Genomic DNA, 27,702 nt, shown 5'->3' with positions numbered 1-27,702 from the left:
TTTTCTAATTTGCTAGTGTAATAGTAATAGGATTAATTGTCACTTTTTTAACTTAGTTTTCAAGGGTCAAAACTTGTCTATTTTACATAATTTTGGTGTCATCAGATGGGTAATTGAGTCCAGCTAGATCAATATCTTGTAATTCTGACATATTTTTAGTGAGCTATGGCGATTTAAGAGATAGGGTACAAGTTTGTAACGAGATTAGGAAGTTTTCATTTTTGGGATTATCTTAGAGTTGTTTTGGGTTTGTGTAGTTGTAATAGGATAATTAGAATGCTACTACAGTCAGTTAACAAGTGTAAGTCCTTATTGTTATATATGGGTTGGCTTTAGTTTTAGAATAATTATAAGTTCTTTTGGGTCAGTTTCCTAATTGAGTTTGGAGTCTGTAAAGGGAAATTTGAGCCCTTATGTTAGAGTCTATAAATGGAGTCATTACAATTGAAATTTAGTAGTGTTTGTTTGACAAATAAAAGTTTGGTTTATAAATTCTGCTGATATCCAGATTTCTTTCTCTCCCCCCTACTTATTTGTTCGTCTAAGCAATCTATTTCTCTGCTGTATGTTCTAACAACAAGAGTTATTTTTCTTTCTTCATAATCTCCTGTTCATTATTTGGCGGACAATAAGCTATCTACTTGCTTTTCTTTCTTTATATTTGTTATTAATCACCCAAACTGTCTTTTCTTCATTCTACAAAATCCACCTCAAGGTCTGAAAGTTGTAGGACCTCCGACTGGTCCTACACCACTCCTATATTCTAGGATTAATACAATGCCCTGCAATTCATTATGGGTTTTCACCCTACTGGAACCTGGGGTCAGTATCAACTGGTGAAGAAAAGCAATTACCTAAGATGATAGAAAAGTCTATTGACCTAACTAATAGGAATAGCTTAGTACTTGTGATTTGATAGAGGGTACGGCCCTGGTTAGAGTGAAGTGGTAGAAAAATATTTATTTTGTCAATTGCATATTTTTCTTCTTTGATAAGTAGCATGATCAAAAGGGGTTTTGTTGTTGAAAATGAAGTAAAAGGAGAAGGATTGCTCTCTATTGTCTCCAGGTGCAACGTTTAGTTCAGTTGGGCTTGGTTCTTGTGTTTTAAGCCTTTGGAGGTCATTTGGTTATGTTATTTCCAAATACTTGTCAAGTAGAACATACATTACATCTTACAAAAAAAAAAAAAAGAGGGGGGAGGGGAGAGTACAATAAATGGCCTAAAATTTTTTGGTATGGTTGTCTTGACATGAGGCTATGGCAATTTGTGTCCGCTCATTGCCTTCCTTTCTGGGGCTTGAAAAAATGCCTTCCTTTCCTTTCTTCTCGTAAATTTCTTTTCTTCAGTTGTATTGTAATTAAAGTTTTATTGTTTACTATAAAAATTTAGAAGGCAGAATAAATAGCATTTTCACTAATCCTTAGTAGACGTTCAGGACTGTTATCAGTCTTGAACCCCAATGGATTTCAGGTTCGAAAATAAGGAAAAAAGGTATAGAGAAGAGAGGAGAAAGAGGGAGGAAAGAGCAGTAGAACACAAGAGTTGAAGGAGGAACAAAAGCTTAATGTTCTGCCACCGCCACTTTATTTAATATTTATAGGTTATGCTCATTACATGGAAAGGACATATCTGCCCTTAGTCTTTACATAACAAATAGAGCAAAATAAGACTGAAACAAATAACAATTGAAACAACTAAGACCAACAGCTAACCCTAGGAAGACTAGAACACCTTCTACCCTGTGAACACAGTGGGACCGTAGCTGTGGGGCCCACATCAGTGTTCTCTACACTCCCCCTCAAGTTGGGAATAAATGTTTATCATTCCCAACTTGGATAGGTCCGCCTCTAGCTTCCGTGGTACAGCTTTGGTGAGGATATCTGCCAGCTGCATGTGGGAGGTGATGTATGGGAGACACACTTCTTGTGATGAGACCCTCTCTCGTACAAAATGTCGATCAACTTCAATATGTTTAGTTCTGCCATGTTGCACTGAGTTGTGTGCTATATTAATAGCCGTTTGATTATCACAATACAGCATCGGGGGCTTCTCATACTCAATACCCAACTCCTCAAGTAGTGATCTCAGCCAAAGAATTTCAGCCACTCCGTTAGCCATTGACCTGTATTCAGCTTCAGCACTAGATCGGGAGATAACACTCTGTTTCTTACTCCTCTAAGAGACCAGGTTACCTCCCACAAGAGCACAATATCCAGAGGTAGACCTTCTGTCATCAACACTCCCAACCCAATCGGCATCTGCATAGACCTCCACCTTCATGTGGCCATTGTTCTTCAATAGTATACCTCTACTCGGCATCTCTTCAAGTATGCTAATATTCTTTCTGCTGCTAGAAAGTGCATGGTTCTAGGAGAATGCATGTACTTACTGACAACACTAACTGCATAGCTGATATCTGGCCAAGTGAGGCATAGATATAGGAGCTTTCTCACTAATCGCTGGAACATAACCTTGTCTTCAAGAGGCTCCCCACTTTCTACACTAATCCTATGGTTCTGTTCAATGGGTGTATCCGCAGGTTTGACACATAGCTTTCTAGTTTCTGCCAACAGATCTAGAACATATTTCCTCTGAGAGACAAAGATCCCCTGTTTAGATCTAGCAACCTCAATACCCAAAAAATACCGTAGTGCACCCATATCTTTCACCTAAAACTCTTGATGAAGGAGCTGTTTGAGGGACTCAATCTCATGGCTGTCATTTCCTGTCACTACAATATCATCAACATATACTACAAATAGTGTCAGAGAGGACTCCACCCTCTTGATGAACAGTGTATGATCTGACTGGGCCTGTACATAACCGAACTTCTCAAGGGCTAGTCCGAATCTGTCGAACTAAGCTCTAGGTGACTGCTTCAAACCATACGATGCCTTATTGAGCTGGCAGACCTTCTTACCTGCCTCTGTATCATAGAATCCAGGAGGCAACTACATGTAAACCTCTTCCTGCAAGTCCCCATTCAGAAAGGCATTTTTAACGTCCATTTGGTACAAAGGCCAAGTGTGGCTTGCTGCAAGAGATAATAGAACTCGAATGGTGGTCATCTTGGCTACCGGGGCAAATGTCTCCAAGTAATATATACCATAAGTCTGAGTGAACCCTTTTGCAACTAGCCGAGCTTTGTACCTCTCAATGGAACCATCCACATTGTGCTTCACAGTAAATACCCATCTGCATCCAACTAATTTCTTTCCTTTGGGCAAATCAACTAGCTCCTAGGTATTATTTATCAACAGGGCATCCATTTCAACTTGCATTGCACCTCTCCACTCCGAGACTGATAGGGCTTCTTGCACTGTTCTTGGAATAGGGACATTAGCAACGAAAGTGAGATAGGACCTGTAGGAGGGAGATAGGCGATCATAGGATAAGAACTGGGAGATGTAGTGGGCTGTAGATGTGGTGCAATGCCGTTTTCCTTTACGGATGGCAATGGGAAGGTCAAGGTCGTTTACAGGGGGTGAAGTGGCAACAATGGAAGGAGTCTCTATGGACCTTGGGATTGTAATATCTGGACTTGGAGCCGTAGAAGAGGTTGGAGCTGGCCGGGACTTCTGATGACCGGGATCAACCTGCTTGCATTGCCTATGATAGACTCTCAAATCCTGATCCCCTTGACCACCCTCGCTACTGCAACCCTCATCACCCAATGGAATAGGTAAAGGAACAACCCCAAAAGTATTAACCCTGCCCTCACTGCACTCCCCTTGAAGAAAAAGACCCAAATCCCCACGCTCACTACTCTCCCCCTGAGGAGAGACCCGAGAATAGTAGGGTGTCTCCTCAAAGAAAGTGACATCCATGGATACAAACTTCTTCCCTGAGACAGGATCATAGCAGCAATAACCTTTTTGAGTTTGTGCATAACCAAGAAAGATGCATTTGGAGGCCTTGGGTTTGAACTTGGAGTGATGGGGATCGAGAAGCTGAACAAAACAAGTACAACCAAATGTTTTCAGGGGATTAGTAAACAACTCCTCATTGGGGTATAGAAGGGAAAAAGGAGGTTTCATATCAAGAATCCGGGAAGGAACCCGATTAATAAGATATACCACCGTGAGGATAGCATCACCCCAGAAGCGAATAGGGTAAACATATTACTTCTAGCCACCTCCAAGATGTGCTTATTCTTTCTTTCTGCAACCCCATTCTACTAAGGTGTATGAAGGCAAGTGCTCTGGTGGATAACACCATGATTAAGAAGGTACGATGCCAATGGCTTAGCAAAGTATTCCTTTGCATTATCAGATCTAAGAACTTTGATCCTGGCATCGAACTGGGTTAGGATCATTTGGTGGAAGTTTTGGGTAAGGGCGGGAACCTCATCTCGTGAACGCATGAGATAAATCCAAGAAAACCGAGTATGGTCATCAACAAATAACAAAAAATATCTGTACCCATCCATAGAAGGAATGTGATATGGCCCCCAAACATCAGTATGCACAATATCAAAAGAACTATTACTCCTTTTATTACTCAATGAATAAGAGCTTCTACAATGTTTAGCAAACTCACAACTTTCACATTTCAATTGAGATGACTCAACAGACTTAAACAAAGTAGGGAACACTCTTTAAGGACCGAAAAGACAAATGACCCAATCGGTTATGCCAAAGCATAACCGGACTCACAACCTGAGAAACAAGTGACTTCTTATCCACTGACTCTTCTCGACGAGAACTCTCCCCGAGTTTCTCAGCCAGTTCCAATCACCTTCTTCGTCTCCAGGTCCTGAAAAACACATCAGTCAGGGAAGAAAGTTACTGAGCAGTTCATATGTTTGGTAATACTACTAACTGAAAGAAGGTTAGTATCAATTTTACGAACATGCAATACAGAAGACAAGGAGATAGTATCCGACAGTTTGATGTCACCCTTGCCAGAAATAGGGACAAGAGAGCCATCAACAATAGATACTTTATCCCACCAGAAGATAAGTGATAAGTAGTAAACAATGAGGGCAAGCTAGTCATATGGTCAGATGCACTTGAATCTATTACCCAATAGGGTTCAGTAGTACCTGGAGCTGAGGCATGGTAAGCTAAGGCTCGAGTACCTGAATGTGCAAAGGCCGATGTGGCAGGGGCTGATGGTGACTGTGGTGATTGAGCTGAGTTGCCAATTTCCTTTTTCAACTGTATTAAAGCAGCCCGAACTACAACTAAGGTCTCTAAGGGTGTGCCTCTTGTGCCAGACGAGGATGTTGAATCAGTAGTCATGGCCACATGAGCATTACCCTTCTTGTTTCTCAACTTTGTCGGGACCAAATGTGGATGCAGCTTCCAACATGTTTCTTTTGTGTGTTTAGGTTTCTTACAATGCTCACATACCACATCCATTTTATCTTCCTTCTTTCTGTCCCTCTCTGAATCACCCCCTGTTTTGGGTTTGACAGCTACCAAGGCAGGTGTAAGCGGCTGAGGTTGCATCATGACTTTCCTCCTGGTCTCTTCACTGTGCACTAAGGAGTATGCTTGAGAGAGGGTTACACTATCTCTGGTCAAAATCTGCTGCCTCACAATATCATATTCTGAATTCAGTCTTGCTAGAAACTCAAACACCCTGTTTGTCTCGATGTGTTTTCTATGGGTCTGAGCATTTTTGGGACTTTCCCACTCAAGAGTCTCTAAGTGATCAATCTCATGCCATAGGGACTTCAAGGTAGAGAAGTAGACCGAAACCGATTTCTCTCCTTGTTTAAGGGTATTCACCTCACATTTCAATTCATATGCTCTGGCAACGTTAAGGGGTTGGGAGTAAGTTTCTTTCATCACATCCCATATCTGCTTGGCTGTCTTTGCCCACAAGTATTTTCGGTTGACATGAGGTTGCATAGAATTACACAACCATGTCATAACCAAGTAGTTTTCTTGGACCCACTTGGTATACATAGGGTCTCCCTTGAAATGTTCTGTCACATCTCTCAAGAGATACCCTACTTTGCCCCTTCCCCCAATAGCCATCATGGCTGATTGGGCCCATTCCAAATAGTTTGATTCATCAAATCTTACGGTTGTAATCTGAAAACCTGTCTCAGAACCACCACCATAACTGCTGTTCCCAAAACTGCCTTTTACCTGATTCTTAAACTCCATTTCAGTCAAGAACCAGTAGTCTAAAAATTAGGGTTACTATAGTAAAAACAGCACTTGAACTATCAACCACAATCACAAAATCAGTATAGAACCAATCTGTACTCACAGTAGATGTGCATGAAACAGGTATAAAGCTGATCTGAAACCAATTACCACACACAACAACAGTCCGTGCAGTTTTGACCCCCTTAGAAGAGTTCGAAACCCCAAAAGAAAACTGAAAACAGCTTGGAGAATAATCTGATATGCTGAAGCAGAATTAGGGTTTTAATCAGTTCTAAAAGTAAATTCTCAGCCGTACACTCCAGACAGTACCGTACGGATAAGGCTTGTAGTAGGGTTAATATGAAACCCTAAAACTGATCAATGTTGAGGAGAGGACTATTAGGGTTTGCTGCAGTGTTAGATCACAAGGTTCAGCCCAGTATTAGGGTTTGCCGCAGGGTTAAGACAAAACCCTAGAGAATAGAAAGATAAAACTCTAGAGTGGTTCGGCCGCCCTTTCTAGATAGGTCCAACCTATCTTCTCTGATAGTACTTCTCTCAGAAAATAAAAAACTTACAAGAGGATGTTGTTCGCTGCCTTCCAAGGTTACTCGAACCCTAGTCTTCTCTGATTCTTCCTGATCCCAACACGCTGCAACTGTGGCAATTCTTCAAGCAGCTGCTAAACCCTCTGGAGATTTCAAGAATCAGTCAACGAACTCTCTCAGCTTCCAGCCTTAGATGGTTCTCATGTGGTCGGCTGGACTAGACACACATGAGAAACCCTAGCTCTGATACCAAGTAGACGTTCAGGACTGTTATCAGTCTTGAACCCTAATGGATTTCAGGTTCGAAAATAAGGAAAAAAGGTATAGAGAAGAGAGGAGAAAGAGGGAGGAAAGAGCAGTAGAACACAAGAGTTGAAAGGAGGAACAGAAGCTTAATGTTTTGTCGCCGCCACTTTATTTAATATTTATAGGTTATGCTCATTACATGGAAAGGACAGATCTGCCCTTAGTCTTTACATAACAAATAAAGCAAAATAAGACTGAAACAAATAACAACTGAAACAACTAAATGACCAACAGCTAACCCTAGGAAGACTAGAACACCTTCTACCCTACGAACACAGTGGGACCGTAGCTGTGGGGCCCACATCAGTGTTCTCTACATCCTTCAAATTCCATTATGACACCAGATTAACATAATGAAACTGTCAAAAAAGTTGGGTATATGGCTTCAATGACTTCACATGGCAATTCGAATTAGCCCTATTTGCCAACACTGAATCCCATCCATTAATGTGAAGCTGATTTTTGCTCTTTAGAACTGAATGCTAGAGATGCTGATTTTTCTTTGGAATTTCTGTAACCACTTTTGTAGGAGAGGAATGTTCCTGTCTCCAATTCTTACACCTTCATTTCCTTTTCTTCTACTACAGTCTTCCAATCAACAAAGTGGTCATTTTTGCACCCCGGAAGGGTATGAGTTAGTACACTGATAGCTTGGTTAAGTGGACTTAAGATAACCATACTCCCATGAAGATGTTGTTCTTCTTCCATACAGTCAGCTGCTTGGGAAAGCCTTTTGATAACCATGTCCCAGATGGCTGGAGATATCGTCATCATCATCGTTTGCCTTTTGCTACCTACGTGGAGTTGGTAGAACAAATTCTGTCCTTTGGTTCTGCTTTACCTGAAATTTTATCTTCTATTGAAGACTGAACTGATAAATCATTTACTACCTGAACTTGGTACCTTTTGTGACCAACAACTTACATAATTGCACCAACTCACCTTTCTTGGAGTCTTTGATTGATTCATCTAAAGCTATTCTGTTGGATATCAACATTTTCCTCCGGCCTTTGACATTTTGTTTGTTTATTATACTCTTTCTGCTAATTTGTGCTACTACTTTTAGGATATGGAAGCTTAGCAGTTATGCTACTCTTTAGTACCCAGCTAACTGCTGGGCAGTACTGTATTTTGAGGATGGATGATCCTCTTGCACTTTGGGCTAGATTTTTAGTCATTTTATCATTTTATGGGGTTTTGATGAAGCTTTAATGATGGCAATGATGATGGTGACATTGCTTGGGTACTGGCTATCTTCTTTCCTGAATATGTGGTTGATATCCATACAGTTATTTGATTTGTTCACTTGAAAAATGCTAGATGTCTCTTTCTCGCAGGTCTGGGGTTTGGGTGAAGCTTTGATGATGATGATGACATTCCTTGGGTACTGGCTGTCTTTTTCTTTCCTAAATATGTGGTTGAAATCCATGCAGTTATGTGATTTGTCGACTTGAGAAGTGCTAGATCCTAGATGTCTCTTCTCTCATAGGTTGGTTATGTTTTCTAGATGAAGCTTTTAACTGTATGCTTCTTCTGTTTATTCCAGGTTTTACATGAAACATGGCTCTTCAGAAACATGTACATGTACCTTTGAGTAATTCATCTTCTCCTAGCATGGCACCTTTGAATTTTTCTAGTAAGGTGCATGAGAAGGGTCAATTTGCAGAGCCAGAGAAAGCTGCAAGTCCTCCTCTGGAGCCTGATGTGGATATTGATCTTCGAGAAGTTTACTTTTTGATCATGCATTTCCTATCTGCTGGGCCATGTCATAGAACTTATGGGCAATTTTGGAATGAACTCCTGGAACATCAGCTTTTGCCTAGGAGATATCATGCTTGGTATTCAAGGAGCGGTGCACATAGTGGGGATGAAAATGATAATGGGTTATCCTTCCCATTGAATTACAATAAATTGGTCGAGAGGTAACATAAGTGGTTCTCTTTTTGCTCTGATTTTATCAAGATTTATGGTATTGTCTTCACTAACTTATGGCGTGACCTTGCACAGAAAAATCTAAGGCAATATTTGTATTTTGGTTTTAAGTTTTTATTTTCTGTTCTAGACAGTACCATTAACTATTGTAGTTGGTTACCCAAGTTTTGTTCTTTCCATTCGTCAAATCAAAATTGTTACTTTTTAATTGGAAAACAAAACAACTTGCATTGGTTGTGTAGGATTTATTTCATAGAAATCTTCCCCAATAATTGTTTGGATTTATTGACTTGTGTGTTCCCCCCTGCCTTAAGGTATCCTCACATTGAAAAGGATCACTTGGTCAAGCTTCTGAAGCAACTGATACTCACTACAGCTCCACCATTGCATGGAATGATTGGAGGAAATGCTCCAAATGCAGCTGATGTTCCTACACTTCTTGGATCAGGCTCCTTTTCACTTCTAGAATGTATGAGTCATTGAGTTGTATACATTACTTAATTTTCTTGAACAGCATGCACAATATCGCAAGTCTTTGTACACCATATCAACATTTAAATTTTTTTTTTGACCATTTGAGACCATTTTGAGTTTGTACTAGGTTTTCTTCTTGAGCTCTCATACTTGTAGTTGGTTTGTTTTTATGTCGGGGGTATTTTGTTATCCTTTTATTTGTTTTGATGTTCTACTTTCTGTTTTTCTAGCTGATAGAAACAAAGACACGCAAGTGAATTGTCTGCCTCGCTACTTGCGTTGGCCTCACATGCAGGCCGATCAGGTGCGTGGGCTAAGTTTGAGGGAAATTGGAGGTGGTTTTAAAAAACACCACCGTGCCCCATCCATTCGTGCAGCATGTTATGCCATTGCTAAGCCGGCAACTATGGTGCAAAAGATGCAAAACATAAAGAAATTAAGGGGACACCGAGATGCTGTCTATTGTGGTATTGTTTTCCTCTCTGTTATACCTATGAAATTTCAATTCACTTTTAGACTTTGAGGTTCTCGTCTATAAAAGATAATACCTGAACTAACAATGACAAGTTTGAAATATCGTTTCAGAATGAGATCGATCTATTCTTGCTGGCATGAATCATATGATTTTGTAACCTTTGTTAAAATGCTGTTCACAGTTGCCTGCTCTTTTGTTTTGATGGGATAAACCTATGATGGTGATGTAGTTAGTATTCATAGGCTCTTATGCTTGGGAGGAGGGGGATAAGGTATCAAAGAATCTTTCAATGCATTGAACGATAAATTTATAATTTCTAGCAAGCTAGTTAGCTATCTTAATGATCTAAATCAACTTCGTCATTTTTATTGATTGGTAGCAGAAAACATTATTAATAATCATTTTTAAGAGGCATAGAAGAAACAATAAGACCCATATTAAGTCCAATCCCTGTCTTCATTGAAGATTCTCCCAATCACTCGGTCCCTTTCATACTCAAACTTCCTCTTTCTTAAGGAATAACTGTAGCCCAATAAGCAATAACCTGTTTCTGTCCACCCCAATCTGGTTGAAAAATCAGTCAAATTGTTAGCTGATATATATATATATATATATATATATATATAAATTCGTTAGCTGAATCCTTGCTCAAATGAGTAAGATATTCACTATGGACGCAAGAGCTTTAGCTTCTTCAATATGGTTCCTCAACTGCTACAGCTCCTTCTCTACATTGTTCATCCGTCTGATGGCCATTTGAGAGTCGTCTTCCACCTCCAACCTTTGAAAGTCAAGGGAGAGCATGAACCTCAACTACTGCAATAATGCAAAGTCTTAGCTCTAATTGCTGTTCCATAACAAATCAGATATGAGCACCGAGTACATATAATGAATCTTCCCAACTGAATTTCTGAAAATACCTTGGTTTCCAGAATTTCCAAGGTTTCCAAAACTACAACCATCAAAGTTTGGCTTGACAACTCCATGAGTCATGAGATGAAGGAAATCAACTCTACATCTGAATACTTCTTCTAGAAGATGTTCTCTGAACATCTTGCTATGCTTTCTTCTCACTGCCTCTTACACCTCATCATCATCAATCTGGCAACTGATCCTACTATACTCTTCCAGCATAGGTCTAGACAATTCTAATTGCCTCAACATCAGAATGGACACTCTTCCGATGTGTAGAAATTCATGAAGTTCATGTGTATTCTACGTACATCTCTCATACTTAATGTTGCTGAATTTCTTTCTAGCATTTGCAGATGCACAAATCGATTTTGTTTTAAGTGACTTGCTCATCCCATGGATTATAATATTTCAGCAAAGTGTTTCCATGAAAGTTTTAAGTATTTTGTTGAGGCATTATAATTGGCACTAATGTCTTTGTTTTATTTTTTTCTCAATCCTTCTACATATTTCTGCAACAGGAATTTTGGTTCATCATTGCCATTTATTCACCTGGATTTGTACTGAATAAAAATTTTCTCTTTGATATATCCTGTAGCCATATTTGATCGCTCGGGTAGATATGTGATTACTGGTTCTGATGATCGCCTTGTAAAGATTTGGTCAATGGAAACTGCATTTTGCCTGGCAAGCTGTCGTGGACATGAAGTGAGTTTAGTTAGATGGTTTATGTTTTGTTGATGCTGTCACTTTTTTTTTTTTTTTTTTTAAGTTTGCTTCATTTGTACTTGTCTTACTTATTTCAATACATGCTTTTCAAAGGGTGACATTACTGACTTGGCTGTGAGTTCAAACAATGCTGTGGTGGCATCCTCCTCAAATGACTTTGTTATTCGAGTTGTAAGATTTCCCTTTCCTTCATGCAAGTTGTTTTGGTTTTTGTTTGCTTCAATGAAAGGACATTTCATTCTGGTCTACCACAGTGGCGTTTGCCAGATGGGATGCCAGTTTCAACTTTGCGTGGACATACTGGAGCTGTTACTGCTATTGCATTTAGCCCCAGGACTGGTGCTGCATTTCAGCTGTTATCGTGAGTATCATTCCTTTCAGTCTAATATCTTTTTGCATTATTTGTTCTGTTAGTGTCAATTGTGTAGGGGTATTTTAGTCTTTATATTTATGTTTTAAAGCTGATGTGTAATGTTCTGTTAGATGATGTGGCCCATACTTAAGTAGGGACAAAGGAGTCATTTGTTATTATGAATAGAAGCATATAAATTAAATCTGGCCGACTAGAGAGAGACCCGAGTTCTCTAGTTCGAACCAGAATTTTCTTCTTCTCTATTCTTCTCTCTTCTCTCTTCTTCTTCTACTTCTTCTTCTAGTCTCTCTAATATCTCTTCAACCCTAATTCTAACAGAATTCTAGTGCAGATTAGGTTTATAATATGGTATCAGAGCCACTGTGAAAAAATCGAATCTGCCCAGAATTCAGTAGAGGGTTTTTTATTTTTTTCCTTCTTCATCAGTTGAAGATAGGGAAAGGGGCTGAAAAGGAGTGGTCGCCCTCTTCCCTTGGAGGTTTCTATGCCTCCGGTCAGCAAGTTTGTGGGTGTTTGCAGTGATTCGTAGGAAAGCCCCCTCTAATCGATGGTGAGAAGAGGGCTGGTTTGAGTGATGCAGTGGAGTGTTGAGTGCAGATTGATTGTTTTGTGATTAGATAAGTGGGTTTTGTGCAGATTTTAGTGTGGACCGGATGGTTAGTGAGTTGCAAGTAGTGGTGAGAATTTAGGTTATCGTGTAGTAGGGTTTTATGCAGATTTCAGTGTGGATCAAATGGTTAGTGAGTTCCAAGTAGTGTGGTGAGAATTCAGGTAGTCGTGTAAGTAGGGTTTTGGTGTGGAGAGTGAAGAATTCAGCGACAAGTGGTGCCAAGTTCAGTGTGGTGAGAGGTGAATTGGAAAGATTTATTTTTTTCCAGATATGGGAGACAACAGTGAAAACAAAACTAGTGTGATGGTTCCCACCGACTACCTGTATGTTTAGATGACTTCTATCAAATTGAATGGGGAAAACTATGTGCCTTGGGCGAAATCTGTAGAAGTCTTTCTTAAAGCTATGAAGAAAGTGAAGCATATAAGAGAAGAAAAACCCTCTACTGAATCTCATGAGTTTGGTGATTGGGAACAAGGTTTAAAATGTCGATGTCGACGGAAATGTCGCTTACCAAAATATTGGACATATGTCAGAAATGTCGGAAATGTCGAGGGGAAATATTGTAAAATTTAGAGACATTAAGGAAATATTATGAAATATGTGGAAATATGCAAAGATATTTTGTAAAATGATAAAAGAAGCATGAATACATATTTCTAGACTATTATCTTATTCCCAACCATTTTATAAAGTTAAGAAAATAAGATCAATAACAAATTAGTAAATGATGATTTACTGATTTATTATGTATTTTTGATGTTTTTACAAGGTTATCTGATATTTTCTTTTCTTATTTTTAGTTCTTATTTATTTTAAATTCTAATATATTTATTTCACACTAGTAAATAGAAATACATTTATTCTGATTTTTTTAAATATTAAAGTTATAATACATTATGTTTTATTATAAATTTAATAAACTGATTCTTCTTTTTGTAGTATTAAGATTATGATAAATTCTGATTTCTTATAAAACTTAACGAATTTATTATGTTTTTAGTACTAAATTTATAATAATTATGATTTAGTATAAAATTTATTAAATTTATTCTGATTTTTTATATTAAATGTAGGATATGGTTTATTATAAAACTTAATAAACATTTTCTGATTTTAATAAATATGTAAAAAAATACTAACTAGCTAATATTTTATTACTTGAAAAATATTGTATAATTTATATTATAAAGTAATTAATTTATTCTTTTGTTTTTATATTTTGTTAATTCTTTTTATAAATATTTTGTTTAAAACATTAAGTAGAAATTATTAATGGGAATATTATTAATGTACATTAGTCGATATCTTGTCGAAATTAGTTGACATCTTGTCGGCATTAGCCGACATCCTGTCGACATAATAGGAAAAACTGCATTTTTTTTGGTTATTTGGATCGATTTGGTCGACATTTTCGAAATAATGTAATTTTTATATTACCATCCATTTTCATGTCGGTGAGCCTTGACATTGACATATGTCGGGCGACATTAGTGACATTTGGCGACATTTGAAACCATAATTGGGAACAAGAGGATGCGCATATTATAACCTGGTTATGGAATAGTATGGAACCCAAGATCAGTATGAATTTCATGTTTCTTGATACAGCCAAGGAAGTTTGGGACCATGCTAAGAAGCTGTATTCGGGACAAGACAACACAACTAGAGTGTGTCAGCTTTATTAGGAATACTTTAATCTGCAACAGGGTAATTAGAGTCTTGAGGAGTATTATGCTAGCATGAGAAACCTTTGCAATGAGTTGAATGTGTACCATCCCCTCACCTCTGATGTTAAAATTCAGCAACAATAGAGAGAACTAAATGTGACCAGATTTTTGGTAGGACTGAAACTTGAATATGAACCAGTGAGGGCACAAATACTAGGAGGGTCAACTCTTCCATCTTTAGAAGAGGTGTTTGCTCGTCTTTGGAGGATCTCTATTGAACCTACAGAGAATTCTAGTTTCTCTGACAGGTCGGCCTTTGCACTATCAAGAGGGGGAGGCCATGGTGTTAGAGGTGAAGCTTCGGGGAGCTCAATCTGAGCGTAGTGGTAGTAGTGGACCAGTGTATGGTCATAGTGGTGGTGGTGGACGTATTGGAGGTCGAGATTCAGGGGAGTTTGTGGTAGAGGATGTAGTTCTGGTCCAAGAAGATGTATGCACTTTGGTATGGAAGGACATACCATCAATTATTGTTATGATTTGCATGGCCCACCTTCAACTTGGACAAATCATGCAGCGACTGGTGATTGTAGTTCTAGACAGGAGGGTCATCCAGCTGATCAGATGCCCTTTATATCTATAGATGTTCTTGGGAAGGAGATGATGAGTGTTCCACGTGATGAGTACGGGAGGTTTGTTTAGGCCACACCTCAATAGAATACAACCACTCTTACACACTCAGGTATGGCTTGTCTGGCATCTAAACCCAACCCCTGAATTGTTGACTCTAGAGCCTCCGATCACATGATTGGAACGAGATCGACTTTGGTCAGGGCAAGGCCCGTTTGAACACTGTTCGAACAACCTTGCATCCGGAACATCTCCGTACTTCTATGCTTTATTTCATGGGGAGATATTCCCAATGCATGGCTATGATGGTTGTTTGAATGGGCTTTGCATTGACTGAATCCCATTTCGACTGGAACTCCAGGTGTGTTTTCCTCCCTCTCTCAGTGCCCAACATCACACTCTGTTACCCTTGCTAATGGTTCCACATCTTCCATTTGTGGTTTTGGTAATGTTAACATAGACTCTTTATCTTTATCCTCAATTTTGTATGTTCCCAAGTTTCCTTTTAACCTTATGTCTGTTAGTAAGTTGACCAAGTCCTTTATTGCTCTATCACTTTTTTCCCTTCTTGTGTTTTTAGGATCTCAAGACGGGGACGAAGATTGGTGGAGGGCATGAAGTTGGTGGACTGTATTATCTTGATGGTGGTGGCAGTGCGTTGGAAAAGAGAAGATAGGGTGGTGGCAGCCACACCCTTTTTAGAAGGCCCCTAAATAAAAAGGTGTGGCTGGAAGGTCTGGAATGGCCAACACTGAAGAGAGAAGATAGGGAGTGGTTGGAAAAGAAAATTGATTTGGACGAAATAAAAGAGGCGGTCTTCTTAATGGATAGATCAAAGGCATCAGGCCCAGATGATTTTACGATGGCTTTTTACCAGGATTGTTGAGAGATATTAAATGAGGACTTAATGTTGGTATTCAATGAATTCCATACTAGAGGAGTAATTAATCCTGGGCTAAACTCCACTTTCATTGCTTTGGTACCCAAGAAAAGTGATGCAAGTCATCTAAAGGATTACAAGCCAATCAACCTAGTTAATATTCTTTATAAGATCATCACTAAGGTGTTGTCCTTTAGAATTAGGAAGGTGCTCCCAACAATTATAGCAAATAATCAAGGAGCTTTTGTGAAGGGGAGGCAGATAACAAATCGGATACTTGTAGCAAATGAGAGCCTAGATGACTATAAGAGATCCAGGAGGAGAGGAGTGGTTTGTAAATTAGATCTAGAAAAAGCTTATGACTTGGTTGATTGGTCTTTCCTATTGGAGGTGATGATAACTTTGGGTTTGGAGACATCTGGTGCAAATAGGCGATGGGTTGCATTAGGGACTGTCATTATTCTATTTTGGTGAATGGGACAGTGGACTATTTCCTTGCTTTGAGAGGGATTAGACAAGGAGGCCCCCTATCCCTTGTTTTGTTTACATTGGTTGCAGATGCGTTGGGGAGACTAATATCCAAAGCCGATTCTAGGGATTTAATAAGAGGTTGGAGAGTTGGAAGAGAAAATATACCACTTACACACCTACAATTTGCAGATGACACAATTCTGTTTTGTGAAGGAGGGGATATCAATAGGATAAGAAACCTGAAGCTCACTATACAACTTTTTGAGCAAATGCCAAACCTTAGGGTGAATTTTGAGAAAAGTTGTATAGTTTGAGTTAATACGGGGGAAGGGGAGGTTCAAGAGTATGCAAACATTTTGGGGTGTGTAGTATTTAATTGGCCCTTAAATTACTTTGGTTTACCTCTAGTGATAATCCTCAGAAAGGTGATTTTTGGGCCCTTGTTGTGGAGAGGTTTGAAAAGAGACTTGCCAACTGGAAGAAAAATTATTTATTTCTTGGAGGGAGAATCACCTTATTTAGGTTTACTCTGGCTAACCTTCCTGTCTGTTTTTTGTCGGTCTTTAAGATTTCGGCTAAGGTGGCTAGCATGCTGGAAAAACTAATGAGAGATTTTCTTTGGGTGCCGGGGGAGGAGAAGAAGGATCATAGGGTCAGGTGGGAGGTGGTATGTAGGGGTAAGAAGGAGGGAGGTTTGGGAATTGGGAATATAAGGATTAGGAACTTAGGATTACTAGGGAAATGGCTGTGGAGAAAGAAAGGCTGTGGGTTAAGATAGTGGGAAGCGTACATGGGTTGGCATATAATGGATGGGACTCTAGGATTCTAGCAAGGATTGCAAGAGCTTCTCCTTGGAAAGCTATTCAAGCCATCTTGCCCTTATTCTCTCCTTGGATTGGGGATTCCTCTTTGAAAGATCAGTTTCCAGGCCTCTTTGCTATTTCTACCCTTAAAAATGAACCAGTTTCCTCTTTTCTTGTACCTTCTAATTCACCTTTTGGGTTCGGATGGAACCTGAGTTTGAGAAGAGATGTCAGGGACATAGAGTTAGCCTATACTTTAGCCTTATTATCCATTCTTGAAGGGGTATTCATGGAGCCATCAAAGATAGATAATAGAATATGGACACTCACTCCCTCGGGTTCCTACACTTGTGCCTCTTTATTTAAAGCCTTATTACCCCCTCCTCCCGTTGGATTGTCTTTCCCTGTTCAAGAGGTGTGGTGTCATCCTATACCTCCAAAGGTTGGGAGTTTCTGTTAGGAAGCCTTTTTGGAAAGAGTTAATACATGGGATCTACTTCAAAGGAAAAGACCCAATAGTTGTTTGTCTCCTCACTGGTGTGTTCTTTGTAAATCCGATGGTGAGTCTGGATACCATTTACTAATTTCTTTTCAGTTTGTTAAAGTTATTTGGGAATGGTTTACTTTGTTTGGATGCAGGTGGACTCCCTCGTGAATGTGTAAAGCTTATTTACTTCCATGCCTAATTGGCCAACCAAAAGGGCTAAGATCATGTGGAGATGTGGTAGGGCTGTGGTGTGTTGGACTGTTTGGGAGGAGAGAAACTCAAGGATATTCTCAAGTAAGGAGAGAAGTTTGGAAGTAATCCTGGAGACTATCCACATTAGGGTGATACATCGGTTGAGGACATTGGAATTGTTTTCAGTGTTTTTAGTTAATGAGATGATAAGAAGTTGGAAGGAGATTGCAGACTCAGGCTTAATTAAAAAGACCTTAAATTCCTGTTGGACACCTCCACCTCATGGGTTTACCAAACTGAACTTTGATGGTAGCAGCATAGGCAATCCAGGGCCCTCCGGAGTAGGGGTAGTGATAAGGGATGAAAAAGGGAATTTGCTAGCCATGTATTCTGGTCCAATTGGGGTGGGAGATTCCTTGAGGGCTGAGATTCTTGGAGCTCTTGAAGGGATACAAAGGGTCAAGGAAATGAATATTAAAAAGTTGATCATAGAAGGTGATTCTGTAATTGTGATGAATTGGTTAAAAGAGGACAGTTCTATGCTCTGGAAATACAGCAATGAAAAGAGGAAGTTCAAGTGGCTCACCAAGGACATTGAAATTCATTGTACATGGATAAAGAGAAGTGCAAATGCCATGGCAGATGGTCTAGCGAGGCAAGGGGTGAACAGAAACTCTATCTTTTGGGCTGTTATGTAATTATTTCATGGTTAGGATGTACTTTGGATAGTTGGCAGTTAAGATTCTTTAGCTCCTTCTCTTGTAATTCTGATTTTCTCAATCATTAATAAAATTCATTGTTACTGATGAGAGAGAGAGAGAGAGAGAGAGAGAGAGAGAGAGAGAGAGAGAGAGAGAGAGAGAGAGAGAGAGAGAGAGAGCTGAGTTCTCTAGTTTGAACCAGAATTTTCTTCTTCTACTTCTTCTAGTCTGCTTAATATCTCTTCAACCCTAAGTTTAACAGAATTCTAGTGAAGATTAGGTTTATAATATGTTCCTTTTTCTTCTACTCTCTGTATTAGTTTTCATGTTGAGAAGATTGCATGTTCTTTCTTCTAGGATAAATTGATTAGGGAAAAGTACAGTTTCATGCTATTTATAAAATGAAAATCCAGAAATGCCTGGGTGGAATTTAAAAGCCCAAGCCTGGCTTTAATGATTTAATTCCACATTACCACACTGCATCCTCTTCTAATTTAAAAATAATGATATGGCAGTTGTATTCATGCCCTCACACCTTTCTTTCTTTCTCTCATTTTGTATCCAACTCAACAAGCATCTGAAATTCAATAACCACTATTTTCGCAACTCTGCCTCCCCCTTGCATTTCTCTTTGGGTTGCTTGATGGGTTTGCAGTAATCATTCCATTCTTCAATGGCACTGTTAGTGCCATACTCTCATTGTTAATTACATTTGTTATCAGTTCAGAGTTCATTAACTGTATCAAATAATTTCATTGACACTGCTTATGCCATCGGCAACTCTTACCTGCTCTTCTCATCTTTGCCATGCAACTTGGCTTGCTCTGTGCTGTCTCTGCATGCCAAGAACACCAATAGCATAATGCTAGCAAACGCTCTAGGTTGCTGGTGGTCTATTTGACTATCTCTTCGCCTCTTCGGGTTCACCTTTGCTTTTGGTGTTCCTTCTAATAGCTTAATCAACCGTCATTTCTTTGGCTTGAAGGTATTCCTGTCACCATCGTTCGATTATAATGTCTTCCTGAATCAGTGGGATTTCTCCCATGCTGCTGCTGAGATCACCAGCAGGCCCATAGTAGAGCAAACCTAGTTTGTCCCTATCTTATTTGGTTGGCCTTCTTGAAGAGTTTCCTTTAGCTGTTTGTCTCTTTCTGGTTTTGGTCCATTGACAAATGGAGTGGATTTTGAATTCTGCCTGAGCTTATCTGGGTTTTCAATATATAAATAGAATGTACATGTACTTCTCCCAATTGAATATTGAGAACTTGAGACGGGGAATGCTTCTTTTAGGACACTAGAGCCAGCTAGGATGCTGAATTCTAACACCCTCCTACTTAATACTTCCTGTCTGAGACAAGCTTTGGGAAACCTGTTTGAAGTGAATAAACACATTAGATCTCATACAAAGGAAGAATGGTGGCAGACTGTATTATCTCTCCCCATACTTGTATCCTTTGCCTCTGCATGGTGAATCTGCTGACTATTTATTATTATATTGTCTGGAAACTCAAAAAATCCAGAACCATTTCTTAAATCTCCTTGGTTATAGATGGGTTGCTCCAGAGTTTATTTTGGACTTATGTGGCAGTGGCAAGGTACGGGGCTCAGCAGAAAAGGAAAACTTTATTGGATCAGAGTGGTCCATGCTGTAATGTGAGGTTTTTGGGAAGAAAGAAACAGGAGAATCTTTGGCAACAAGGCCATACCAATTGAAGATTTGATCTCCTACATAACCTACCTCTTCTACCAATGAGCTTTAAATTTTGAGTTGTTCAAAGGAATCTCTATGAATGATATGCAGAGAATTGTAACCAGTTGTTTCTTTTCCTCCCCTAATAGCCTGTCCACCCTCCAAGGCCCTTTCACTTGTCAGGAGGGGAGCCTTGAAGTTAAGCTTTGATGGCAGTGCTCTAGGGAGTCAGGGTTATGCAGGCATGGGAGGTGTGATAAGAGGAAGGGATGCCAATATTTGTTGGGCTTTTGGTGTTCCAATAGGGACTGGCGACTCTTCTAACACTGAGGTGCTGGCTAGGGCTGTCAATGGTTCCAGTATTTTTCTTGAGAAGTTGGTTTTGGAACCTAATTTCTTGTCCTGATTATTATTGGGTCGGTACCGGGTCCACCCTATTTAATGTATATAATATATTTAATAAATTACATATGATGTAATATTTAAGATATGTCCAAAATGGTCATTTTGGCAGGGTTTAATTCAAAACTCTACTGAAATGACTATTGAGCATTTCTTTTTTTCTCCATTGCAACAAGGAAAGAAGGAAGGGGCTGCTGCCTGCAACTTCTGAGACTTCAACCAGTGAGCACTGAGCAGTGAACTTGATCACTGGAAATTGAATATACCTTTCATCCATCCGTCTGATCTCTCTCGCTGTCTGTCTGTCTTTCTTCTCTTGTTGTCGCTTTCCTCTCTCATCGGTATGTTCTCTCTCCATCGGTCATGCCGATTGATATCTTCACGTCTTCTTATTTTTTAAGGGTTTCATCCATCATCCATCCGTTTCTCTCTGTCCGTCTGTTTCTCTCCGTCCGTTTGTCTTCTCTCACTTTTGTTTTCTCCTTACAGGTATGTCCATCTCTCCCGGTCCATCTGCAAGACTGCACAGTTGTTCTCTTTATTTTTTGTCCAGTTATAATTGGTTCCATCCGGTTGGACCTGATTGTCTCACGAACTGATCAATTTAGTTCTGGTTCCAAAATTACAGACCCTATAGGGTTTTCGTTGGTACCAGGTCCATGGTTTTCCTTATTAGTTTTGGACCAGTTCTACCGGGTTCCGACCCAAAACCGACCTGTTGACAGCCCTAGCGCTGCAGCTTTTACTGGGATCAGGATTGCCAGAGACTTGGGCTTCTTGGACATAACCATTGAAGGCAGTTCAGCAAACACAATCAAATGGTTTGGGGAGAGGGATGGAGGCCCCTGTAGGTTGGCTCATTACTTGTCTGAGGCAAGGGGTATTCTGAATAATATCAAACTTTGTGTCTGGATTCCTAGGGAGCTGAACTCTTTCTGATGGTCTGTTTGTATAGCGATAGTATTTTCCCTTTGTAATTATTGAGTGCCTCTTACTCTTGATGTACATCTTCTCATTACACGTTTCTTTAATAAAATTTTCTGTTTTCTTCTTGAAAAAAAAAGCTTGAACAAAGTGAGGCAAAGCTTTTGAAAAAATTCCCATCTTTAATGAATAATCTTTCTTGTAGCAAACAGAAAAAACTTTTCAAAAAATAAATATAAAAAACTTGATATATAAGAATATGCAAATCTGGTTTCTATATCAGAAAAAAAGCACATAAACCTCTGTAATGATGTAACATGATAATCCGTAACCATATTTCATAAAAAAATATCAATAACTCAATATCTATAATACACCTTAGTTCAAAACATAAAAGACTTAACAAAGAAAGAAGATTAGGATCCCAGTACCTCTTTCCTCACGTCTGTGTCATGTGCCTGAAAGATGGTGAGTTGACTAGCCAGTTACTAATTAGTTGTGAGATGGCTTGGTCTCTTTGGCAATACTTCCTTGATATGATGTTTGGTGCTAGTTTCTTTAATCAGCGGCCTTCTTGCAAGATGGGTTCAAGAGGTAAAACCTTTTGGAGAGCCTTAACTCATGCTATTATGTGGTGTATCTGGGGTGAACTTAACAAGAGAATCTTTGACAACAAGTTTGGGATGCAGGCCATTAGAAAAAGAATCTATCCTTACATTTTCTCCTGGCTGCTCTCTCTGATCAGTTCAAAGATCTCAGCTATTCTGATCTTGAAAGAAATTTATTAGAGATTGTACAGTCGTCCCACTTTGATAATCAGCCCGGACAATCCAGCACTCCAAGATCAGATCTAGATTTCTTACTGAAGTTTGATGGCAGCAGCAGATCATCTCCCAATTAACTGCTAGCGGCTGGCATCGAGCGAGTTATCTTAAACAGAGAAGGTTCTGTGATTTGGGCTTTCAGTGGCCCAGTTGGTTCTGTGGATGCTTCTGAAGCTGAAATCAGAGCTTTGGTGTTGGGTTTGAGAATGGTTAGATCTCTGCAGCTGTACTCTGTTCTCTTGAGGGGGATTCCAGAAATGTTATTAATTGGGCTTCCCACCCAGAAAAGGGCCCTTGGAGGTTGGGTCGCTTCCCCAATGAGATTTCAGAAATAACCTCTTCTCTGCATTGCGGCTTTAGATGGATTCCTAGGGCACTGAACTCAATTGCAGATCTATTGGCTAAATCTGCGGTGGATAGAATTTTTTTGTATAGTGCTAATAGTTTGCCCCCTTAAGTGGGGAGATTTTATAGTTGTGAGATCTTGATGGTTTTGTACATCTTCTGACAAAGCCACAGATGCTTTAATAAGGTCAAGTAACCTAAGTTTAAATTTTCACAATAACCATAAAATGATTTAATCATAGATAGGGAAGAGGATAAATAGGGCTAGAGCCCTTGCTTTAGGTAGTAAACAAAGGAAGAAAAGGGGGGGGGGATTGGAGGGGTAGGAGCTCTTGTTTCTGTAAAAGGGAAAAATAAAAGAAATGCGTGCACACACACACACCCTATTATAGATGTGGATCTGAATCATACCAAAGTTTTTCTTCAAATATTCATTCAGTGTTTTAAAAGGCGTGAGAGGTGTATGCCTATATTTACATATTGTGCACCTCCGGGCGAGGTGCCCCCAAAATGCCCTAAGGTGTATGCCTTGGGTTCATGAGGTGCAAGGTGCACACCTCATGCTAAAAAGGCAGAAAGAGAAAATACAAGGAAGAAAGAAAAGGGGAGGGTAAGAAAGAAAGAGAACAGAAGAAATAAAGAAAATAAAATGAAAGGAAAGAGAAAGGAAAGAAATTTTGGGCAGGGGGCTCTGCCTTGGACCCCTTTCACCCCCACCTTTTTAAATGCAACCGTTTTTTTTTTTTTTCTGTGCCAAGAGGGGCCTTGCTTGATTCTAGCTCATTTAGTCAGCATGCTTGCCTCCACTTTGACAAGATCGTCCCATTTCATCTAATATTATGCATCTTCATTCTTCTTAATACGAGACATCTTTTATGAAAAAAGAAAAAATGATGAGATCTGCCTTCCTCTTCTTCTTTTTCCTCCTCCTCCACATCTCCCCTCTTCTTAAGGAGGCTTACACCTTCTTGTGCTCGGGAGGCTTATGTCTCTTACATTCTGAACATGCCTCTAGGCAGTGAAATGCCTTGCACTACACCTCCATGTTTTAAAACATTATATCCACTATTCATTCCTATGAATCTCTCTTTGTATCTTGGTTGAATCACTTTAGGTAGCTATTGTGATGTCAGATGACTTGCATTCCTATTCATTTTTTTTTGATCAATAACATCATCTTCATTAGATTAAGAGAAGAGAAGGAATAAGGATACAAAGGGGGAGGTAAAATAACTTAGCTCCCCAAAAACAGAAAACACAGGGAATGCAAAGAAAAAATTTAAAAACTGGCCCAAAAAACAGCCTTCCTATTCACTCTTTGCTTGGCTAACCCATCCACAAATGAGTTGGCACTCCTCTTCACCAGTTGTACTGAATCTCAATGTCCCTATCCAGCCATAAGAACTGTTTTTTTTTTTCATTGTTAAAGTTCCACAAACCACTGTCCTCTGTCTTCAACCAACTAACCACCACCTTCGAATCACCTTCCAGAATCAAGCGACTAATATTTAAATCCTTTGCTCTTCGAATACCTTCAAGCGCTGCAAGGATCTCAGCCCTAAGAGAGTCACCTTCTCCAATAGGGCCAGAGAATAAAGCAATAACAATCCCTTCCTCATTCTTGAAGACTCCTCCAATCCCAAAGGGCCTTGGATTCCTTACACTGTTGCCATCAAAATTCAGCTTTATAAAGCTCGAGGGGGGAGGGGACCAGAATGGACAAAGAGTCCTCTTGCATCTAGCAGTGGAAGCAATATCTTTCCAGTTTCTTAGCAAGTCATCCGTAGGAAAATCTGAAAACAACTCCAAAGATTTTAGCCAGTGGACAACTTTTAAAAGGATTTGATCTTACAAATCTTCCAATGTTCTTTCCTTGTCAGAAAAAATGCGTGTTTCTTTCTTCCCACAAAGACCAGCAAATCGCTGCCCTAATACACCTTCACATAGTCTTCCCTCGCTTCTTAGGCCAACTGAAAAAAGGAGAAAACAAACATTGGGCAGTCTCCGGAGGATACCAAGAGCACCCAAAATGGGAGAAAACCCACTCCCAAACAATTTTAGCAACCTTACAAGAGACCATGAGGTGGTAGCCAGATTCCCCATTAGCTTTACAAAGAGCACATCTATTAGGACGTAGACAATAGTTGGGTCTCTTTCTCTGAAGTAAGTCTAAAGTGTTGATTCTTTCCAAGAAAATTTCCCAACAAAAAAAACCAACCCGAGGAGGAATGGGCTTGCTCCAAATTTCCTTAACTGGAAAGGACAACCCCAAGGGAAAAGGAGGATGAGTTAAGGTTTCAAAGAATGAAGCACAAGAAAATCTGGTGTCTTCCTTAGCAGGGTTTAGGAAAACACCCTCAAGGGAGGCTAGCAGAGCTACCAAGCTATCCAAATCTGTATCCCTAATTGCCCTACGCAAGCCAAGGTTCCATCCAAAGATAGAAGTGGAGGCTGAAGGGACCAAGAACGAAGATATGGGTTCATTTTTCAAGTCTGAAAGAGCATACAAGGAAGGAAACTGGTCTTTCAGAGGAGAATCCCCGACCCAAAGATGTTCCTAGAAATTTATTCGGTTACCAGAATTTAGACCATGCCTGATCCAAGGGGAGAAAACTGGAAGCAGATTGTGGATGGATTTCCAAGGAGAAGCAACTGAAGCCCTTGCCAAGATTCCAGGATCCTAGCCAGTCTTCGAGCCCATGAATGCTAGCCACAATCTTAGTCCACAAATTATCCCTTTCCAAAGAGAACTTCCACAACCACTTCCCAGTAGAGCCATATTCCTTTCCTTGAAATTACCAATCCCAAGACCTAGTTTTTTACACCTAGAGACCACCTCCCAACTCACCCTATGATCTCTCTTCTCCTCTCCAGGCTCCCAGAGAAAGTTCCTTATTAATTTTTCCAAAAGAATTGAAACCTTTGAGGGGATCTTAAACACTGACAGATAGTAAACAGGTAGGTTAGCTAGGGTAGACCTAATGAGAGAGACTCTTCCACCTAAAGAAAGATAATTTCTCTTCCATGCCGCTAGCCTCTTCTCAAACCTCTCCACTACCGGAGCCCAAAAGCTTACACTCTTAGGATTATCTCCTAAAGGGAGGTCCCAATATGTCAGGGGCCAGTCCGTAATTGCACAACCTAGCTCACCTGCAAATTCTCTTAGGTCTTTTTCGGTCACATTCACTCCCGCCACACAACTCTTATTGAAGTTTAACTTGAGGTTAGATATCTGTTCAAAAAGTTGTATTGTCAACTTTAGATTCCGGATCCAATCGAAGTTCCCTCCTTCACAGAAAAGGATAGTATCATCTGCAAACTGTAGAAGAGATAAGGGAACCTCCTCCCTTCCTACTCTCCACTCTCTTATCAGATTCCTCGAGTCTGCTCTATGGATCAATCGCCCAAGCACATCAACAATCAGGGTGAAAAGAAAAGGGGAAAGAGGATCTCCTTGTCTTAGACCTCTCAACGCAGGAAAGAAGTCAACCATAGTCCCGTTCACTAGGATAGGATAATGGCAAGTCCTAACACAGCCCCAGATCCACTTACACCACCTGTCACCAAAACCAAAACTCCTTAACACCTCCATCAAGAAAGACCAATCAACCAAGTCAAAAGCCTTCTCCAAATCCAATTTGCAAACCACTCCCTTCTTCTTTGACTTCCTAAAGCTCTCTAAGCTCTCATTTGCAATGAGAATTTGATTAGTGATCTGTCTTCCCGCCACAAAAGCACCTTGGTTGGGTGCAACTATAGAGGGGAGCACCTTCTTTATCCTGAGAGACAACACCTTTGCAATGATTTTGTACAAGCTAGTCACCAGACTAATAGGTCTAAAATCCTTAGGTTGAGAAGCATCTTTCTTCTTTGGGACTAAGGCAATGAAAGTTGAGTTCAAGCTCGGGTTTATTACACCCCTCTTGTGGAACTCCTCAAAAACCAATCTAAGATCATTCACCAAAATATTCCAACAATCCTGGTAAAAGGCCATTGTGAACCCATCTGGACCCGGAGCTTTTGTCCTATCCATTGAGAATAGTGCTTCCTTTACCTCCTCCATATCAAACCTTTTTTCTAACCACTCTCTCTTTTCCGCACTTAGAGTTGGCCTATCCAAACCCTCCAACCACACTCTCTCATTCATAGGCCTTCTAAAAATAGATTTGAAGTGGTTTACTAGAGCCTCTGCAATTTCAGCCGGGTGGGACAAAATTGTTCCATCAACTTCCAAATTATAGATGGAATTCTTCTTTCTCCTTCCATTTGCCACTGAATGGAAAAACCTTGTGTTTCTGTCTCCCTCCTTTAGCCACTTACACCTAGATTTTTGCCTTCAACTGATTTCCTCCTTAACTAGGATGTCCTTCATCTGCTTCCTCAAAACCCATCTCAACTTCCTTTCTTCCTCTCCAAAGGGGCCTCTCTCTTTCTTCAGGTTCAAATCCTCGATTTGCTCCACCAGAACTTGTTTTCTCTCTTCTAATCTTCCAAACTCCAGCCTATTCCACTCATTTAATTGAGATTTTAAGTATTAGAGTTTCTTGTGGAACCTCATTCCCTCCCAATCAACTACCGGAATGGCTTGCTCCCAACACTCTCTGATTTCTCAATGAAACCCGGATGAGTCAACCACATATTTTCAAACTTGAAAGGGGTAGGCCCTACTCTTATTTCCTCCTTGACCAACACTATAGGCCAGTGGTTTGAAGTAAGTCTAGGGAGAGCCCTAGAAGTAATATTGCCCCAGTGTTCCTCCCAATCTGTTGAGAACAAAAATCTGTCCAACTTAGATTAAATTGACCTTGATTGAAGGTTGGACCAAGTGAAGTTATTATTTAGGAAATGGTGTTCTTTGAGTTCCAAAGAGTCAACAAATTGGTTGAACTTTCTCATACTTGTTGTGATTCTCTGTTTGGGGTTGTTGATTTCCTCCGTAAATCTAACTACATTAAAATCCCCTCCCACACACCAAGGTCCATCTTAGAGGCCTCTAATGTCACTTATTCTTCCCATAATTTCTCCCTCTGCCTATAGTCATTGGGGCCATACACATTTGTTAGTACCCATTCATATCCATTGTCCACCTGTCTGAACTTTAGGGAGACAGAATGATCTCCAGATAGCTCCTCCACACCTATGAGTATCTCTTCTTTCCACAGGGTCACAATCCCTCCTAAGGAACCCCACGAAGGAGCAACCACCCACTTTATACCCCTA

General features: G+C 39.9%; 1 protein-coding gene across 1 annotated transcript in view; it reads left to right on the top strand.

Moving 5' to 3' along the window:
* LOC148867705 (uncharacterized) overlaps window positions 1–27,702 on the top strand; it is an 85,441-nt gene that overhangs the window by 1,330 nt on the left and 56,409 nt on the right. Inside the window, exons 2-7 of the mRNA XM_088981173.1 lie at window positions 8,508–8,883; window positions 9,208–9,362; window positions 9,598–9,834; window positions 11,353–11,462; window positions 11,577–11,654; window positions 11,738–11,844. Coding sequence (XP_088837299.1) covers window positions 8,522–8,883; window positions 9,208–9,362; window positions 9,598–9,834; window positions 11,353–11,462; window positions 11,577–11,654; window positions 11,738–11,844 — 1,049 coding nt within the window. The 5' untranslated portion in view covers window positions 8,508–8,521. The remainder of the gene's footprint in view (window positions 1–8,507; window positions 8,884–9,207; window positions 9,363–9,597; window positions 9,835–11,352; window positions 11,463–11,576; window positions 11,655–11,737; window positions 11,845–27,702) is intronic.

This window comes from Nelumbo lutea, chromosome 3, assembly GCF_056320005.1.
Source record: "Nelumbo lutea isolate HS-2025 chromosome 3, American lotus-T2T, whole genome shotgun sequence".
NCBI lineage: Eukaryota > Viridiplantae > Streptophyta > Magnoliopsida > Proteales > Nelumbonaceae > Nelumbo > Nelumbo lutea.
Note: the sequence above shows the minus strand (reverse complement) of the source record. Positions and strands in the feature narration are given on the sequence as shown.